Consider the following 21,203-nt stretch of genomic DNA (forward strand, 5'->3'; position numbering starts at 1 on the left):
ATAGATCAAGAGATGCATAACTTAGGATCAAGTGGCTGACCGCCACAGACTGTATACCCTGGTGTTACAGCGCCTGTCACACACTCTCATAGAGGACACTATATATACAAAGAAAAGTTTGAACAGTCATAGTTAATGCTGTGATTTATCTTGGACAAACACACATAGTCAGATCTTCTCATTAGAACAAACAACCCCCCGACACACACACCGTCACAAGTGTGACCGTATCCTCTCCTGACATTTTGACGAGGCAGTGCTTTGAAGCCAGAGCTGCCATCAGGCAGTACTACTGTAAATTAGCCCCGTCGTATCGCTCTGGTTCTGTACCAGCCGTAGTATCGTCCAGGCAGAGGGAGACGCTAAGCTCCAGAGAGAACCCACATTTGATCTGCCTGTGTTTGGTCTCTTAGACAGGCCAGGCCGCCTCTGTTCCCCCTCTCCTCTCCTCTTCTGCTTTGTGTCCAAGAACAGGCTCTACCCTCCCACCACCGCCATTCCGCTCTACTCAGTCTCATTACGGAGCATACTCAATCCCCTGGTTCTTTTGTCTCTCCCTGGCTACACTCATTCAGCATGATCAACAGGTCTCTGGATTTCTTTTTGCCCTGTTTACAATGTGCTGAAGTAGTCATGAAGAAACATTGTGGACAGGTATTGTGTTTAAATACAAAAGGGATAACCATTTGTCTGGCATAAACTGTTAGCCTATTTGCAAACTTGGGAACATTACAGAAATCCAAAGAAATGCTGTTGTTAATAGATGTTTTTTTTTGTTGATTTTTCATTATTCTGTCCTTGTCATTGAGCTGTTGCTAACTTTGGAGTAGGAAAGTGTTATTGGATAGTTTCATTCAGGTCTAGTGCACCTTGCCTTAGTTCGTTCTTAGTTTTAACGACTCTCCAGATTTGAAGTATCTCTCTCTGTGACTCGTCTCCTCGTCTCCCATGGTTTGGAGGAGGACACTTGTTAGTTTCAATCTCCGTCTGGCTCTGGAGCAAGCCAACATACCCAGTGTCCCCTCCTTCCAGTCAGGGCTGTGGAGAAACTGTCACTTCCATAAAGAGAAATGAACATCCTCCAACCGCTGTGGACGCTCCTCAACCCCCCCCCCCCCCCTCCCCCCCAGCACTATCACTCACTGTTCCCCTACCAATGCCACTGTAACCACAGCGACGGAGCCGAGCCAGACGACCCAGCCGGCGGATGGATGGAGCTCACAGCTGTATTATTGATGGATCTGGAGTCTGGGCGACCGGCGGTGCGTGACGGTTAATCTTATGCAAGGAGGGCGCCGCGCAAGCTGATACAGATACATCGGGTGTCCTAATGTTGTTAGACCTTCATATAATGGTCGGTGGCTGGTGATAGAGCATGGTACTGGTAACTGTGGTAACTGAGTAGCTATAACCTCCTGTCTGTGAAATAGTAACACACTCAGTTTGAGTTCTCCAGGAACATTCACATGGATGGTAGGAGTTGATTCGATGTGACTGCTGGCTCACTTCAGGAGAAATAACACATTCCTTTCAGGTGTAGTTGAGGTGTAGTAAAAAAAGTGATTTATTCTTCATTCCTGCAACCACCAAAACTATTATATGCAAATTTACCGATATGGGAATTCAAACACAATTAACTGTTACGTGTCTATATTGGTGGGGAATGCAAGCAATGTAACTGTCAGCATTGTAACTAACACTCACTTTCAAACCTCCCTTCTCAAGACACACGACATAAGGCAGTATACAGTGCCACTTGGTGGCTGAGGCTATAACTGAGCTGAATCTACATCTACAATACTATGTCTACTCTTAGTGATGATTGATCATCTCCGCAAGCTTCAAACAGTTGAAACGTCTGTCCCCTTAACTCTCCAATCCCCCTCCAGAGACGGTTAAGTTATTTAGCCTGGCATCTTTTCATAGGCACAGTATGCCGACCATGGCTAGGTAATTAGACCATAGGGAACATAAAGAGCTCACTGTAGGCTTCCTCGGGATAACGCTACAACCGAAACCTCTGTAATTGCATCATGGCGGAGCAACAAAAACAAGGCATGACAGCCACATTACACCCAGTCAACAAAGTGTGAAGCTATTTAGATTACCTACGCTATGTGGCTCGGAGTGGCGGAACCGTAGATCTTGTGGAACAGTGGAATCGTGTTCATCAGGCACAACGATTCCGTTCCCGAGAATAACGTTGGGAGAATGTCCTTCACTGAGAATAACATTACTGAGAATAACATTGGGCAGATGAATGTAATTTACTGTAAGTTATAATATAACGTGTTCAGAGGATTTTAGAGTAGATGATTGCTTTCCCGCTTGTTTGTTTTCCATTGGGGTTCAGTGTGGAATTCTTAACCATATCCGTTTTCTTTCCCAGAGAAGTCTTCATATCTTATTTATTTGATAACCTTATTTAGAGCTGCCTCTCTGTCTCAGGCGATGCCACTCAGCATAAATTATACACATCATGTTCTAGTTCAGACGACCTCACGGCGAATGGAGACGCATGGAGGGCTTCGAGAGGCGTTGGGCCAGTAACCGGACGGTTGCTGAAACGAATCCCTGAGCTGACAAGGTAAAAATCTGTCATTCTGCCCCTGAGCGAGGCAGTTAACCCACTGTTCCCCGGGTTCCGAAGACATGGATGTCGATTAACTGTCAATATCTTAGACGTTCACAACTGGACCTTTTTTTTAAAAGCACTTTTCATTTTGCTTTAGAACCAAACGGGAATCGAGTCAGTGACGACACCACCTTAAGCCATAATCAGTCCCTCGGTGTAGACCACATGCTTTGGAAATACAGGATTCCATTACAAGCTATGATAACCGCTTTAGAGAAGCTAGCTTCACTTCAAAGCTAAGTATGATATGATCACGATTTGGAGACAAGCTTCACTTGTCCAATCTTTCCCAGAAGCACTCCGCTGGACTTACCCAGCCAGTGTATGTTCATATTATCCTAATGTGGTCCAATACTCGGGTATTTATAGATTGGATCCAACTCAAGTACCTAGCTCAAATGTATATAGTCCATCTCTTACGGCATAAAACTTCAGCCTCCTAGCACTGACGCACGCTCCAATGCAATTCCAGGGCCTGTATTCATGAAGCGACCTATAGTAGGAGTGCTGATCTAGGATCAGGTCCCTCCTGTCCATGTAATCGTATTCCTCGTGACAAATAAGGCATAAGATTGGAACTCCTGCTCTGAGACCTCCCACTTCCCTAACCTGCATACTCCTCCGCTTCTCCTGCGGTCAGCCGTATTGAAATGAAGAATGGAATCGATGTGCAGGAAATGTGTGTCTCGAGTCATGAAACTGACGGAAGGGGTCTCTCTTTTATATTTGGACAGGGGTGAGAAGAAGCAAGGATTAAAGTATGCCTTCTGTTTTCCTGGCTTTATCATAGTGTATCAAAGACACATGGCAGAGATTTACTATGTGTGACTCAAAGTCAGCACCTATATATATATATTTTTTAAAAAGGGGGAATTGAACATTGAGGACAGAACAAAAAGTTACCGGCTGGCAGAAAGAATAAGATCTAGAGATAAAGTGTTAATAAATACATGTTCAAAGCTTTTGTTTTTGCCGTTCTTTGCACTTAGTGAAGCGAGCTCATGGTCTGTGGCTTGTCTCCTGAAGACTCTAGTAGTATTTGCAAGGCTCCCAGACTGTCCATAAGAATCAATGGTAAAACCATCAGATGCTAATAATGATGTAAACCACTGGGATAGAGTCAAAAACCAACCAGGGCAGACCGCTGCTTATAAGAATCGACCGATTGTTCCAGATAAATCATACTGAGCAAATGGGGTTCTTATCAGGGCAGCGCCGTAGTATTACAACTCAGATATCTGGCAGCTAGCACCCAGCAGCAAGCTTTCAACCATGGGTGCTGTGCTTTGTGCATCTCTCACTCACTCACTCACTCACTCACTCACTCACCTTGTAAGATGAGAGAAGGCTGATGAGAGCACTGTGCTAATTCTGCCCAGGATGTTGTCTGATGCCTAATGTTGAGTTTCGAAGATGGGTAGCACATGCCAGTATCTGTCCCTCTGGCTATTTTCTTTCTAGCTAATCAAGCTACATGTCTCATAGCCCTGGTGTACATGCTCCAGTTCAGTGGTTCACCATGTACTGGCACTTCTCCTTATACCCTGGCCTCAAGGGTCTTACTCAGCTGTGCAATTCCAACTAGCAGAGCTCAGATTAACTTGTGCATTTCTCAAGAAAGAGATCGTCAGCTGTCATCCACTTCAACATTTTAGTAGCACTCTTATCCTGAGCAACTTACAGGAGCAATGAGTGTTGAGTGCTTTGCTCAAGGGGCACATCAACAGATTTCTCCCCTAGTCAGCTCGGGATTTGAACCAGCCACCTTACTGGTCGTATGCTCTTAACCGCTAGGCTAACTGCCACCTTTACATTGTGGTGACGTGGGCAGTTTCTGAACATTAGACCACACAGAGGTCAAGCACAAATAGTGTGTCTGATTCTGATCGGCCCTATAGGATGTTTGGGCTGGGTGAATGATCAGAGCGGACAGCTTTGGTCTCCTCAGCCTTTTTACAGCCTTTTAGAGTCAGCCGACACCCTGAGTAAAAGTAAACCGCAGAAGGAGGAATGAGGGGATGAGAGAGGAGAGGAAAAGTGGGAAAACAAAAAGGATTCGAGTAATCGTCCTGGTGGGGTATTGGGGGATTGTGAAAGTCAGAGAGGGTGTTTTGAGCTCGGTTTTCATCACACACAGCTGGCGAACAGGAATAATTCATTCTTCCACGGTCGTAAAAAACACCTATTTTTTAAACGCGGCACCATCACGATTTTCTCCAAACGTCACCCAAAACGTTTCCGGATTTAAATGCTATTTCTATCACTTAAGGAACTAAGGTGACTTATAGCGAACTCTTTTTTTCAACCGCACCAAGTAGTATACACTCTCTTGTAGTGTACTATACCTTCAAATCTTCCTTACTGTTAGGGTTTAATGAGAAGTAATCAAAACACGCTACATACTTCGCATATCGTCGCTCCAAGGAGCCAGAGGATAAAATAGGTTAAAAATACATTACATCACACAGGAAGATAACTTTGTACTCCTCCAATAGAATTCACCATCAAAGAGCATAACATAATGCCGTTCGCAACATTCCTGCCTCCCACCCACTCCTCTTTCCTTTTGTCTCCCAACTATCAAGTTCTGCTGCTCTGAAGACAACCATGACTAGATGGGTCTTTGTTCTCCTGGAAATGTGTTACATTTCTCTAATTGAGTGGGTGACATTTGCGAGAGAAACGCACCTGGTTGACTTAGCACTTTGTTAGAAGCTGCTAACACGTCTGCTGAGCTGCACAGTCATTGTATTATCGTGTTGGATGCGCGCCATGCCTGGCTGGCGTTGGTCCAGCTCAACGTGTCCTCTCAAGGCAGGAGAGGAGGCGGAGATGGGTGCCACGTCTCCTGTCCCTTGTTGCAATATTTTCTAGCTTAGTGTTCACGAGGAGGTTCAACATTTGAGTCGTCAACAACGATAAATGGACCAGTGCCGTCGGGCCCGCTTGGCATGATCAGGCCTCAGATAACGGTTTGTAGTTGTTCTCTGTCCTGTCATACAAAAGCTGTTTTCAGCCACAGTCAGCAAGACATTGGAAATACATGTGTATATTTTGCACAAATGGTCCCAGTCCGCTAGTCTGCATCATTAGGCCAGTGTTTCCCAACTCCATCCATTGAGTACTCCCAACAGCACACATTTTTGTTGTAGCCCCAAATAAGCACACCTGATTCAACTTGTCAACTAATCATCAGGTCATTAGGGGAGTTTGTCTGGGACTACAACAAAAAGGTATGATGTTGGGGGTACTGGAGGGCTGGAGTTACAAACACTGCATTAGGTAGGTGCGGAGAGTTTGTGAGTTCCGGTTGGTCTATATCCCACTGAAACAGAACTGTTGTACAAGAAGTTGCATGTACATTTTTTGCCAATGTCAGTTCTTTTTACACCTGTATGCTATTTAACCAAGAATCTAGCCACTGGGGTGGGTAAAAAAAAAAAGAATTGTCTGGACAACAGCTACAGCACTGAAGTGAAAGCCAACACGTGCTGACTCCACCAAAAGATCAACAACCTCTCATTTTCACTTTCACACTTCAAGTGTTTCCTTGACTCACAATTGAGAAGTTTGAATGGCAACTGAGGGTGCCATACATACAGAGTTCTACCCCTCAGTCTGTCTCCACTGGTCCCTGACAGTGTTAACTCGGGGAGAGGTGACTGCGTCGCCCGCTACGTGTCTCTTGTGCTTAAAAGAGAAAAGCCATTCAGTTCGCGGCTGTCGTGTCCAACATCCAAGGGATAATTCCAAACTGAAAGCGAAGTAAGCGAGCCGTCTCCTGTTACAACAGATCAATGCTCCTCCGTGCCGAGGCCTTGTCCGTTCTTCCGATGGCTGGGTTAAGGATTGTGGACGAGCGGCGGGATATGCGCGTGGGATGGTTGGGAAGAATGGGTGGACGATAGCGTGCGCTGCATGTGAAGCAGCAGCCCGTCTCTAAAGGCACTTCTGTTATTGTGTATCATTTTTCTTACCCTTATTTTACCAGGTAAGTTGACTGAAAACACATTCTCATTTAGCTACAGGGGAGAGGAGGGGGGAGGGGAGGGGGAAGAATGAGCCGAGGGAGAAGAAGGAGAGGAGGAGGGCGTGAGTGAGATGCAAATTAGCTGGAGCTGTACTGAAGTCCTGCTCTGCACTATAGAAGGGGGAGGTAGCTTTAGATAGATGTGAAAGGGGGCCTGCGACGTTGCATGTGCTCAACGGTAAAGCATATCACAGCTGCCCACAAAAGGGCTCATGCTGTAATTAACACATAAGGAATTCCTTGCGTAAACAAGGCTTAATAACAGTGTGATATAATTGGAGGTTGTGCACTCTTGTGAGTATGTGTGTGCATGTGTGTTAATATGGCTGTGTGTGTGTGTGTGTGTGTGTGTGTGTGTGTGTGTGTGTAGGTGCGCGTAGGCTTTAAAATGACTGTGGGTGTGTGTTTACATGATGCCCATGAACTGCTAGGCTGGTTGAGTAAGGATGGGGGAGAGGGTCATTAGTAATCGCTTTGATAAGAGATGGAGCTGGGGGACCAGAGGGGCAATCTGCAGCTCCCGTCACACACACACACATGCACACACACTCATCTTAGCCGTGGATCCTACAGTATGGATTAATGAGCTTCCTCTCTGTGTAAATCCATCCTGGGTCTCTCAGGCCCTTCCAGTACGGTGAGAGGGAAGGGAATTATGGGAGTTCTGGAGGGCTAGTGGGCCAGCAAAGGACTGGGCCCCCAGCTGCTAGATGGAGCGATGACTCCTCGGGGCACTGTGGCCTCACTGGGATTGTTATGTCTCTGTGTGGTGTCAATGCCCTGTGAATCTGAGTCATTTGAACTAGTGTGGACTGTGCTGTGGAGTAACATGCAGAGAACTATTGGTAATTGGATTGTAAATATGATCTTGTAGCAGCTGGAAGTAAATGGGCATTTGTCAAGGGCATGGGTAGCACCTGAGCTTTGCATGTGGGCGGGTAAGTAGGTGGAAGGATTTGTGTGTGCGCGTGTTACCGATAACAATGATCATTGTGTGCATGTCTGCGTATCTGCACATACACATGAGAACATACATCTGAGTCAAACATGTGTATCCATGCACATAATGTGTCCAAATCAGTCATGTGTCAGTACATCTGTCTGTAGCCCACTCTGCCTCCTGGTCACAAAAACAAAGACCCAGAAAGGGTGAATCAAGGCCCAGACAGACCGTGTCCAGGCGCATCCTCAGATGATGGAAATAACGAGCCTTTCTCGGCTCTCAGCTGCAGTGAGAGCTAGCAGTTCGAGTGCCAGAGGCAGGAGAGACATTGTATCATTCAGTTACTGTCGTCGGACAAGGGCACGGGCAACTCATATTGACATTATTGATGATCATAATTCTAATGGCTAGTTACTCTGACATGCATTTATTGTTGCGCCCCAAGTGGCACCCTATTTCCCAGAGCCCTGGTCAAAGGTAGTGCACTAATATAGGAAATAGGGTGCCATTTGGGTTGCAAGCCTATATGAACACTTAGCTCTACCAGCTTCCTCCTCCTTCTCACTGACTCTTTTTTTTTTTTTGCTGAGTCACCACGCAGTGAGACGGAGAGACTGCCAAAAAGCACTGTGACACTTTGCAAACATACACACACACACACACACACACACACACACACACACACACACACACACACACACTAGGCTTGGGCAGTATAGAGCCCCACAGTGGAGGTGTCATAATACTTGTAAAACCTAGCAGTCAAACAGGAAAATGGTTCCATTCGTTTTTCCCATAGGGAATTTTAACCACACTAAAAAATAAGGCCTGTGTTTCATATAGGCTTACCCTGGCGTGATGTTTTATAACCATGTAAATCTCTCTCGGACAAGGTTACTTTCATCAATACACTCAGCTCTATTTACTCTGATTCGAAAACAGACACCTTTTCTAACAGGTATTGTGTCAATTTAAAACGTGCACAAGATAGTTCACAGATTTTTCTATTTAAATTTTGTTTTTTTATCCAATTTATTCATGATCAAATTGAGATAACATTAGGGAGTTAATCCAGAGATTTGAAACCTTTGTCTCGATTCGGCAGTCTGTCTAGATCACCGTGGCATTTGAGTGTTCATATAGGCTGTAATCCAAATGGCCACATATTATCAAATTGTGTTTTTTAAAATTGTTTATTTTTCTCTTTTGCTTGTAACTTATTTTTTTACTTATTTTGTACATAATGTTGCTGCTACCGTCTCTAATGACCGAAAATAACTTCTGGACAGAACTGCAATTCAGTTCAGTTCTGCAATTCAGAACTGCAATTACTCACCATGAACTGGCAGAATCCTTTTTCTCCTTTTAACGAGTCCGATGAGCCCGACGTAAATGACATACTGCTTTCCTGGGAAGAGGCCCAGATTCCCGCCATTTGCGTGAAGAGAAGACGGAGAAAAATGGGCTGGAGGGCAGGCTGCAAATGCACTTAAATGAACTTTTTGTGAATGCACTTGTAGAAACTTCCAAAGTTCTTGTAGTTTTCCGGATTGACTGACCTTCATGTCTTAAAGTAATGATGGACTGTTTCTCTTTGCTTATTTGAGCTGTTCTTGCCACCCCTACCATGTCCCGACACAACTGATTGGCTCAAATGCATTAAGAATGAAAGAAGTGCCACAAATTAACTTTTAACAAGGCACACCTGTTAATTGAAATGCGTTCCAGCTGGCTACCTGATGTAGCTGCTTGAGAGAATGCCAAGTGTGCAAAGTTGTCATCAAGGCAAAGGGTTGCTACTTTGAAAAATCTCAAATATAAAATATATTTTCATTTGTTTAACACTTTTTTGGTTACTGTTTCCATATGTGTTATTTCATAGTGTTGATGTCTCCACTTTTATTCTACGATGTAGAAAATATAAAAAATAAAGAAAAACCCTTGAAAGAGTAGGTGTGTCCAAACTTTTGACTGTACTGATTTTTTCTACGCTTGGAAAGAAACAGCACAGCCAGTAATACTGTATACCCCAGTATGGTACGTTATGAAATCTGGACACTGCCCAACCCTAACACACACACACACACACACACACACACACACACACACACACACACACACACACACACACAAACAATATCCCTCTCCCTCTTTCTAGTTCTCTCTGTTAGCAGCCTTGCATCTCAATTCTAATACCAGCACTCTGAGTCTTGCTCTCACTATTTAACGCTCTCTCTTCTCTCTCTCTCTACTTCTCTCTCCTTCTTACTCTGTCTCGGCAGGTGATGCAGATTTGTCTGACCTGTTAATCTTACTTTGAGACAGTGCTTCACCCTCCCTTGGCCCTGCTTTCAAGAGGCAGGCAGCAGAGAAGAGTGTAGGTTTAATTGAACTGCTGTGGATTACATCAATAAGATTGCTTTTAATCCTTCTCAGAGCAGCGCAGTCTCTCCGTTGTCCCTGGGTTTGTTATGTTCTACATAATTAGCTTTGTTGAGAGAGGCTGGGAAGCCATCTGGAAAGTATTGGGGCTGGAGCTACACTTTAATTCTACTCTCTGTGTTTGACTGTACACTACATGAAAGGTTTCTTTCTGAAGAAAGAGTTATTTTGACGGTTCTTTGTTGGGTGAAAACATTCTGTACTTGGAAGTAAAAAGGTTTTTCTTACAGGGGCCAAGATGAAAATATGCCCGTGTTGATGTCACGTGGGAGTGGTGTGTACCTCTGTGGGGTTGGGGGCTGGTTTTTGCACAGTTGTGTGTACTTCTGTCTTTGTGTGTTTCTGTGAGTGTTTGCTAAGTGTCCCTCCTTCCGTGTTGTTGTAGATGTTCAAGAGGAAAGTGATGGTGCTTGGGGAGAAGCTGCTACCGGCCTTCAACACACCAACGGGTATCCCACGTGGAGTCATCAACCTGGGCAGGTGAGCCTAGTTACCAGTCCCCATGACTCCCTAGCTACAATATCCTATTATAAACACATACTGTATCAGACCTTACCAAAACATTTAGCTGGATTACATTGCATTAAGAAGGTGGTGCATATTTTATACCTCTGTTTGCGTTTGAAATGTTTGACATTTGCGGCCTCGTCTTGGAGCCACAAATGAAATAACGTGTTCAAACTCGATTTTACCGGGATACCCATATGCAAGACCCACCACACCCTACATAGTTAAGATACTGTTGTTACGGATCCCTCCGGAACTTTCATCACGTCCACCTGTCCCCTAGTGTAATGGGTGCGTGTTGGTGGCAGGTGCAGGAGAACGAACTTGGGAGTCGTTTAATAAAACTCACAGAAACTCCAAAACCAAAATAGACAACAATAATAAAATGGGTACAAAACCTGTCGCGCACCAACACATACTAGCACAAAACATACAATCAAACAATCTCCGACAAGGACATGAGGGGAAACAGAGGGTTAAATACACAACATGTAATGAATGGGATTGGAACCAGGTGTGAAGGAAGACAAGACAAAATCAATAGAAAATGAAAAATGAATCAGTTAAGGCTAGAAGATCGGTGACGTCGACCGCCGAACACCGACCGAACAAGGAGAGGGACCGACTTCGGCGGAAGTCGTAACACCTATTTCCACTGATTTAGTATTTGTATATATGTGCCCTTTGGTTTCCATGGTCTTGTCGATTATTGTTACTATGTCCGTTGGTGCTTGTGAGTACCTGTGCTGTGTGTTTTTGGGCTTTCGTGTCCTTGTGGATTGCGCAGATGATTGCGGGTCCCGTCCTGTGTGTTATTGTGCGTGTGTATTTATTCGAGGTACTCCTCACTCTTTTGTTTGGGTTCCAACCCTGTGTTTTTCTTACGTCTTTGTTTGGTCTTCATCCCGAGCCCTTACACGGCACCCCGTAATTTGGGGTATAAAAAAATAACTATTCCGCGTTCCTGCGCCTGTCTCCCGAATCATTAATGTCAGCGTGACAACTGTAGACTTTTTTATTTTTTTTATTCTAAAAAGACATCTCTCTGGCACCTCTGCCTGCAACCTGCTTCCAATTAACCCGCCTGTCTAAGTAGACAGTTGCTGGCAAATTGAATGAACTGATTCTAGAGCTAATTCCAGTTAGATGGGCAGGGAGGAATGATTCTCCCTCATTTATAAATTATAGCCACATAAGTAAAGGAACTTATACAGTATGTACAGAAACTACACAAACGCACACACACGCACACACAAACAGCAAGGGAATTCAGTACAGCACAATTAATATGTTGCATATGGGCAGACTTGAAAGTCTTAGAAGTATATGTAGCATGTCCCATGTGGTCTTTCATACAGTATATCGGGACTACTTATAGAATACTGCATGTGGTCTTTTATACAGTATATCGGGACTACTTATAGAATACTGCATGTGGTCTATCATACAGTATATCGGGACTACTTATAGAATACTGCATGTGGTCTTTCATACAGTATATCGGGACTACTTATAGAATACTGCATGTGGTCTTTCATACAGTATATCGGGACTACTTATAGAATACTGCATGTGCTCCCAAAAGGCCTCAACACATTGAAGAACCTAGAGCTAAATGCTTTGTAGTTAGCGATGCGAAACACATTCATACAAGGAGCATAATGAATAATGCATAGAGAAAGCATTGAACATTTGTTTGCAAGTTACTGAATGCAAAAGCTGATAATTACTTTTGCAAGTTTCCTAAAGTGTGCAATGTACCAATTTACAGTGCCATCATAAAGTATTCACAACCCTTGACTTTTTCCACATTTTGTTGTGTTACAGCCTGAATTTAAAACGGATTCAATTGAAATTGTTTGTCCCTGGCCTACACACAATATCCCATAATGTCAAAGTGGAAGACTAAATAACTTAAGGAGTCAAATTTGCTTAACATGTCACATAATACGTTGCATGAACTCACTCTGTGTGCAATAATAGTGTTTGACATGATTTTTGAATGACTACCTCATCTCTGTACCACACACATACAATTATCGATGAGGTCCTTAAGTCAGGCAGGGCATTTCAAACACAAATTTAACCACAAAGACCAGGGATGTTTTCCAATGCCTCGCAAAGAAGGGCACCTATTGGTAGATGAAAAAAACAAAAAAACATTGACTATCCCTTTAAGCATGGCAAAGTTATTAATGACACTTTGGATGGTGTGTCAATACACCCAGTCACTGCAAAGTTACAGGCGTCCTTCCTAACTCAGTTGCCGGAGAGGAAGGAAACCACTCAGTGATTTGACCATGAGGCCAACAGTGACTTTAAAAAAGTTAGAGTTTAATGGCGGTGATAGTAGTTAACCGAGGCTGGATCAACAACGTTGTTACTCCATAAAACTAACCTAAATGACAGAGTGAAAATAAGGAAGCCTGTACAGAATATAAATATTCCAAACCATGCATCCTGTTTGGAATAAGCCGCTAAAGCCATTCACTCTTAATCGACGGGCCCTGATGTTACTTTAGCTTGAGCAGCTAATGATGGAGCCCCAAACTAATACGAAGCGTATTCATCGGGACTACATCTCTCTCTTTGCTTCACTCCCTCTATAGTTTCTCTTTTTATTTCCATCCTCCGCTAATATGTTCCGTTCCATTCATCCCTTTATCACTTTCTATTAATGTAGGATTAGGTCATGTACTATAATGTATTGTAATGACATTCCATCTCACCTCCTCTGATTAGGTTAGTCATCGTGTCGTCGTAATTTAGACATGGACATACTGCTATTCTGAGGCGGCTGCGAATGTCATCCTCACAGTGCACTACTTTCATAGCGAAATAGGACGGAAGGATATGGGTTGCATCCGAAACCGCACCTCATTCTCTATATAGTGTCCTATTCACTATAGTGTACTGCTTTGACCAGAGCCCTTATGGGCCCTGGTCAAAATGATTGCACTATATAGGAACTAGGGTGCCATTTTGGAGGCAGACACGGTTTATTGGTGACCCTGGTTGACTCCAGACTTGGTTGGTGCTCTTGCTTGAGTCTCTAAGATGACCTTAATGCTTTCCTCGCCTCTGCAGAGGTAGACTGGTTATTGATCCACAGAGGGTGGTAAAGCCTCCCACTCTGATCCACAGACAAATGATGCGGTGCATCAGCTAGCATCTGGGTTGGTGCCCAAGAGGGACAAACAGATCCAGTCCTGCTTAATCTTTATACTGCGCCCTAAATGGCACCCTATTCACTATATAGTGGATGCCTTTTGACCAGGGCCCAGATGGCTTTGGTCAATAAGTAGTGCACTATGTTTTAAATAGGGTGCCATTTGGGATGGCCCTTAGTTTCTGTACTTTTTTCAGCACCAAAATGCACCATTCTGGAGAGTGACAATTGTAATATATGTCTCCTCGGCTCAGTGCCCTCTGAAAAGCAAGAAAGAAACAAATGATGTGCCGTTGCTCTGGGATATGAAGGAAAACGCATTTTGGAGAAATTGTAGGTGTTGGTGCACTAGAATCGTATAAAGCTTTAGCTCCAAGACACTTAAGTTGCCTCAAAGACAAACCAGGGAACTGCTGAAAGTGACAACACACTGAGGTGAAATTGAATGTTTTTCATTACTGACACTGGTGTTGTTTGTGTATCCGTATAATAAGGACAACGTGTAATTGTAGCATCACATCAAGTTGCAATTCTGTTTATTTGCTCATTATTACAATCTAATGAAACGTTTGCAGAACATCATGATTTAAAAAAAATGCTAGCATGGATTTATTGTCTTGAGTGTGAACCAGTGTGTAACGGTGTGTGTTGACTGTGGTCCTCTCTTGGCGTGGTATGTGCTGTGACACCTGTAATGTGCAGAGTGTGCCAAGTGTGGTCCTCAATTGTCACGGCATGGTTTCTGTTCCTAGTGTGTATAACAGTGTGTGTTGACTGTGGTCCTCACTTCTCACGGTATGGTTTCTGTTCCTAGTGTGCATAACAGTGTGTGTTGACTGTGGTCCTCACTTGTCACTGTATGGTTTCTGTTCCTAGTGTGCATAACAGTGTGTGTTGACTGTGGTCCTCACTTGTCGCGGTATGGTTTCTGTTGCAGTGGCACCAGTTGGAGCTGGGGCTGGGCGTCAGCCGGGAGCAGTATCCTGGCGGAGTTTGGAACCCTGCACCTGGAGTTTGTCCACCTGTCAGAGCTCTCCAACAATGGCATCTACACAGAGAAGGTATGTACTACAGTACCCACAATACTGTGAGTGACTTGGGTCGCACAAATCCAGAAGCTTTCCCAGTTAGGATCGTTCAACAGGAATTTCTCAAAAACCGGGGAACTTTGGGGACGGTTTTGCAATTCTGCAACCCCGTGTGTGACTTGTCTGCGACAGAATCTCAGATGATACTCGGTAAAACATGTTAAACCGTGAGCATCGTATGCTTCTCAGTGCATGGCTCTATGCTATTATCCATGTGTGTTTTTCTTGCTGCAGCCCATACTATTCTTGTCACAAACTTCAAAATGAGCGGACCAAGGCATTGAGTTCCACATCTTTTTAATACAAAGTGAAACTAGAAACCAAAACTTACAAAGAACGTGACGTCATAGTTCCCAAACACACTAACACAGACAATATCCCACAAAGCATGTGGGAGTTAGAGCTTCCTAAATATGATCCCCAACTAGAGGCAACGATTACCAGCTGCCTCTTAATTGGGAACCATACAAAACCACCAACATAGAAATACACATCTAGAACACCCCCCCCCCCCCCCCCCCCCCCCCTAGTCACACCCTGACCTAAACCACTATAGAGAATCCAAGGGCTCTCTATGGTCAGGGCGTGACAATTCTTAAGAACTTCACTTTCGATTAATTTAATGGGTATTTGTGAATGTTTTTAATGGGAATAGTGAACATAATGTTAACTTTCATTGGACGATAGCTTTTCCTTGGCTGTAAGTGTCAACTTCAGGTTACAAGGACATTTGAATTCCTTTAGAAGCATATGTGATGCCAAAGTTGAAATCCTCTCTACAGTTATTTTTTCTTTCAGAGCTAATGCCTTTTTTACTGTATGGTGTTGCAGGTTATGAATATCCGAAAGCTGTTGAACAAAATCGAGAAGCCTCACGGTCTCTATCCTAACTTCTTGAGTCCCGTCAGTGGCAACTGGGTCCAACGTGAGTACTGGCCTCCACTGAAGGAGATACAAACGATTCTATTATTATCATGGAACATAAGGCACTGGCCAGCCACACTAGTAGACTGGAATTTCTACTAGACAGCCTGAGTGGCATTCTACTAGCCAAAGGTACAAAATCTGTGCCATGCGATATTTGGCGAGACAACATTTCACTCCACATTTTCTACTAGCCTGGTCTAAAAAAGTGCTATCTGGCTAGCGGGCTAGCTTAATTTACATCACCACACTTCACTTACTGTATCCACAGGAAAGCGTTTGACAAGCACCACCTTTGTAATTGTAGTGCAGCAGTAACGAACGCCTCTGGTTAAACCCAGTCAAAGGCAATTCTGATCCTTTTTTTTTGATACTGTACAGGAACACTATAATTCCCCGTTATTACACTCTAGTCGTCCGTGAACCTGATCTTCTGACTTTCTACACAGTCCTCCGACCTTGCAGGAGCGCTCCTATTTAAATCCTTTGGAGCATCCTTGTCATCCATCCATCCCCTTTTCTTCCTTTTTCTTTCTTTCACTATCAATGTCAGTCTCAAGCAGGGATGTAAATCGCCTCGCTCTGGGTTATTAAAATGATAATGAATCCAATTACCTCGGGGAATTGAATCTTTTCAGATTCAACTGAAAGGCAGAGGAATGGGAGATGCCTGAGACGGCATCTGAAGATGTGGGCCTGAAAGTCCTAATCTGGCTGATTATGGGGCTAATTGTTGTTGCGGGTGAATGATTAATGAAGCAGGTAGATAAGGAGGAGAGGAAGGAGAGGGACTGTGGGTGTTCAGCCCGGCCTGTGTTTTTGTCAGCATGGGCACAATGGGCACAGAGCAGAAACCATGGACTCACACACACATCTCCCCCAGTCTCTGCTGTTCTGTTGTTAAGGGCTAACAGAACGCTGCGTGTAAGGGGTGGGTGGGTGGGTGTGTGTAGATGTGTGAGCGCACAAAAAACGTCTCCAACCCAGTATCTTATCCAGAGTTGTTAAATTAGCATGAAATTGAGTGGGAGGAAAAATAAACAACAATCACAAGTGTATTCATATCTGAAGTTGTACCAACCAATTCACATTTTATTTCAATTAAAACCACAACTGTGTGGGTACGTGATAAAGCCAGCCATAATGACAATGTTATTTTCTGTGCTAAGGTTACTCAGAGTATGAATCCACAAGTCAGTCAGTCTGCCATACCCCACAAGAGATTCCCACGTACACTCTGATTCTATTTGACTCGTTGGTTATTGGGTTTAGTAAACCCAAGGTCGCCTGCCTGTGGAGACTACAGAATAATGTTTGTGAAAAAGACCCTCCCCTGTGTGGGAAATAACGTCAGATTTCTCTCTCTCTTTCCTCTCCCAGATCACGTTTCCATTGGCGGCCTGGGGGATAGCTTCTACGAGTATCTGATCAAATCATATCTGATGTCAGACAAGACGGACGAGGAGGCTAAGAAGATGTACTACAGTGCTCTGGAGGTAGGAGGCATCCCATAGAGCACGCAGAGAGGGAGCTGCCATCAGGGGGCCGCTCTATCTCAGCAAGCACTGTAGGGGACGGATATATGCAACACGGAAGGATATGTGGACGGAAGGAACAAAGGAAAGGAGGACTGGGGTCTGTTATCGCTGTAGTTTTAGAATTCAGCGGACTTTTACAGCATATCATAACGAGTATCGGCAACCTGGGTGGCACAAACACACACCCGACATACACGTGTGTGTGTGTAAGTGTGCGCACAGAGTCACAAACATACGGTCAAACGCGTACGTGAGCAAACACTCTCATACACGCAAGCATGCACATGCACATGCAAATATGGCACCCCTACACGCACGCACACGTTCACTCACACGCACGCACACGCTCACTCACACACCACACATACACCCTCAACATGGCACGACACACACAACCTCCTCCACACACATACACCTAATCCCTCAGCCATCAATTAGCACAATATCTTCTCCTTAAATACCATTGACGCTCGTCTTTTAGGCTGATGAGACTATTAGCTCATTGGAGGGTCAAGCCAGAGGCAAATACATGAATTATAGACAATCTCTCTCCTGTGGCCTGGTATTTAACATAGTTAGTTTTCTGGTATCACACCATAGCCACACTGTTTGTGTTTGTATAGTGCTCTCAAGCGTAGCTAGTACAGTATTCATTTGCATTAGTATTCAAATAATGGATTAGCTTTCAAATGAAGGTAGATACTAATTAATAGATACAAAGTGAACGTCCCCTTAGATGCTAATTAAGACAGTGTGTGAAATGCCACACATTTCAATTAATCCCAACAACATGGTAACGGCAGACAACACCTAATTAGAAACTTCTCACCATATCTGCCCGTAAGGAATGCAGTCATGGGAAAACATGAATTACAGTAGCATTCATATCATTATGAACACCTATTTCCATGACATAGACTGACCAGGTCAATCCAGGTGAAAGCTAGGATCCATTATTGATGTCACTTGTTAAATCCACTTCAATCAGTGTAGATGAAGGTGGAGGAGACCGGTTAAAGAAGGCATTGAGACATGGATTGTGTATGTGTGCCATTCAGAGGGTGAACGTTCAAGACAGAAGATTTAAGTGTCTCTGAATGGGGTATGGTAGTAGGTGGCAGGTGCACCGGTTTGAGTTTGTCAAGAACTGCAATACTGCTGGGTTGTTCATGCTCAACAGTTTCCCGTGTGTATCAAGAATGGTATCACCCGAAGTACATCCAGCCAACTTGACACAACTGTGGGAAGCATTGGAGTCGACATGGGCCAGCATCCCAGTGGAACGTTTTTGACACTTTGTAGAGTCCATGCCTCGATGAATTGAGGCTGTTCTCAGGGCAAAAGGGAGTGCAACTCAATATTAGGAAGGTGTTCCTAATGTTTTGTACACTCAGTGTATACTAGAGTACTGGGAAGTTTATGTTTTAATGAGCAGTGTCAAATCTGGGGGTAAGATTTCATAGAAATGCTTGCTAGGTTTTAGGATCGTCGGTTTGATTCCCACAGGGGCCACCCATAAGAATGACAATGGGAGGGATCGATATCTTATGCGCTAGAAGCAAGATTAACTAGGCAGTGGATTGGCCATTTCATAAAAGTTTATGCTATGCATTGCATTCTTATATCCAGACACATAATGAGCAAGAGAGAGAGAGAGAGAGAAATGAGTCATTGGGTATTGATCTCCTGAGATGCCTTACTCTGTTTCCTAACTTTCCAAAGAAAGGCAAACTCTGGCAGGAGAGATTGCACCAGGGAGAGAGAGAGAAACTTCAATAGATTTCCTCTTAAAGTCTCCCTCTTTCCCTATTCTCTCTCTCTCTCTGCTTTCTCTCTCTCTCTCTCTCTCTCTCTCTCTCTCTCTCTCTCTCTCTGCTCTCTCTCTCTCTCTCTCTCTCTCTCTCTCTCTCTCTCTCTCTCTCTCTCTCTCTCTCTCTCTCTCTCTCTCTCTCTCTCTCTCTCTCTCTCTCTCTCTCTCTCTCTCTCTCTCTCTCTCTCTCGGAGTCAGAATAGAATGTCAAGGAGGCTTGACCTCAATTTGCCACAGACCTGTCCATGTGTTATGGGGTGTATAACTAATTCCACACATAAATGCAGACACCCATACAAATATGGACATGTTGTTCACAATGGCCATGTGAATAGATAGTATGTCTACAAAACATGCATCCACAGAGCATTGTGGATAGAAGAAGCCATACAAAAACTTGGGCACACACAAATTGAAGCAGCTGCCATTCCCAGCACTGCCATGACACCTGTGCTGTAGATAGAAATGTATTCCAGACCTTCCTATTGCTTCTCCAGTATTTCTTCTTAGATCAGACATTAAATTGAAAAACAATTGCAGTCTTTTTTTAATTTTTTATTTCAGTGTTTCCCCATGTTGGATTCTTGGTAAACTTTGAACATTGCTATACTAGAGACATGATAGATCAGAGGTATAACTTTAGTATCTGAGGGATCATTGAGAATGGTTGCTACATCAGAAATTAGTGGTTATGTGTAGGAGTCCGATGGCTTTGGGAAAGTGGAAAGGGAGACGGGTGGAGATCTTGGAACCTAACAATGTCACTGAGAGAGAGAGAGGGTAATGTATAACGTTTACATTTTCTCAGGATATGTTATTGTTAGCCATCAGGGATCCTCTGGGAGGAGAAGAGACACAGTCTGGTATCAATAACCATGACAGTCTTGAGTTGGGGAGGAGTGAGCACTTTGGGGTAGAGGTCAGGTCAGATGAAGTGGACCTGGAAGACCAGGAAGAACAGATATCACTAAGGTTCTGTATAGCAACAGAGATACATTGGCTGTTCAGATGTGGAGGAGGGGACTCGGAGGAAGGGTTAAATATCAGTGCTTGTGTGAAATGTTGTTTGTCTGAGTTACAGCTGTGTCGACCCTTTGGGAAGAATTAAACTTGGCTAAGCTTCTCTAGTGTCCATGAGTTATTTACTCTGAAAACAAGAACCTAACACCCATCTCAGTTTCAGAGGAACAGAAGCATTCAGAACCCACAGATTTGAAATCGTACATATAGAATACTAGAAAAACAAGCCTGGATTCAATTTCTAAGGTAGAAAAGCTGTGTTCTACTGTATGTGAATGGAGGTGTTCCTGTGTTGTTGTGTCCCCCCCCCCCCCCCCCCCCCCCGCAGTCTAGTGTAAAAGCTAACCATGTTTCCCCATCACAGTTCCAGCAGGATGCAGAGCAACACAGAGTTGAAAAAAATGCTTTAGTGTGCAGCCAGTTAATATAGATTTATCTGTGTCTCACCCATTTATAAATGTCAATCCCCCCCCCTAGGCTATCGAGGCTAACCTGGTGCAGAAGTCCCCTGGCGGGCTGACCTACATGGCGGAGTGGAGGGGGGGCATCCTGGACCACAAGATGGGCCACCTGGCCTGCTTCTCCGGGGGCATGGTGGTGATCGGAGCGGACGACGGCGCTCCAGAGAAGAGACAGCACTACCTGGACCTGGCTGCAGAGATTACGCACACCTGCCATGAGAGCTACAGTAGATCTGGTGAGGAGGACTGGGAAGGCATTGAGTTTAGGACATCTGTGTGACCAAGGACAGGTATGAGTTGAGTATTTAAGGATATTGGATATCCAATGTCTGGATGCTGCTCTGGGTTTTCAGAGCAATTGTAGCTTTTCCTGTTATCGTGCAGGACATTATCAAGTCATTAAAATTCCATTGCTGTTAGACTATCTTGTTAAGTGAAGGAATGTGGTGAAGGTTCTCTTTGGTAAAATAGGTCAATTGGTCATCAAAAAGAATGGAGGATCAAGTCACTCTTCATAAATGAATTAAAATGCCTTTATTTGTATGCCATGTTCAGTGGAGACAAAGATTAAAAACTCTGAAGTGTTTCGGCTGCATGGCCTTTGTCAGGGAGAGGTGGAGTCATAATGGACATAAA

General features: G+C 44.1%; 1 protein-coding gene across 2 annotated transcripts in view; it reads left to right on the forward strand.

Moving 5' to 3' along the window:
- Nucleotides 1–21,203, forward strand: part of LOC110488866 (mannosyl-oligosaccharide 1,2-alpha-mannosidase IA) — a 235,310-nt gene that overhangs the window by 203,466 nt on the left and 10,641 nt on the right. The window contains exons 5-9 of one of the 2 annotated variants that reach the window (XM_036947400.1): nt 10,436–10,530; nt 14,661–14,787; nt 15,646–15,739; nt 17,119–17,234; nt 20,584–20,803. In XM_036947400.1, the coding sequence (XP_036803295.1) occupies nt 10,436–10,530; nt 14,661–14,787; nt 15,646–15,739; nt 17,119–17,234; nt 20,584–20,803 (652 nt within the window). The remainder of the gene's footprint in view (nt 1–10,435; nt 10,531–14,660; nt 14,788–15,645; nt 15,740–17,118; nt 17,235–20,583; nt 20,804–21,203) is intronic. The other variant, XM_036947408.1, reaches the window with a different exon arrangement.

Source organism: Oncorhynchus mykiss, chromosome 2, assembly GCF_013265735.2.
Source record: "Oncorhynchus mykiss isolate Arlee chromosome 2, USDA_OmykA_1.1, whole genome shotgun sequence".
Classification (NCBI taxonomy): domain Eukaryota; kingdom Metazoa; phylum Chordata; class Actinopteri; order Salmoniformes; family Salmonidae; genus Oncorhynchus; species Oncorhynchus mykiss.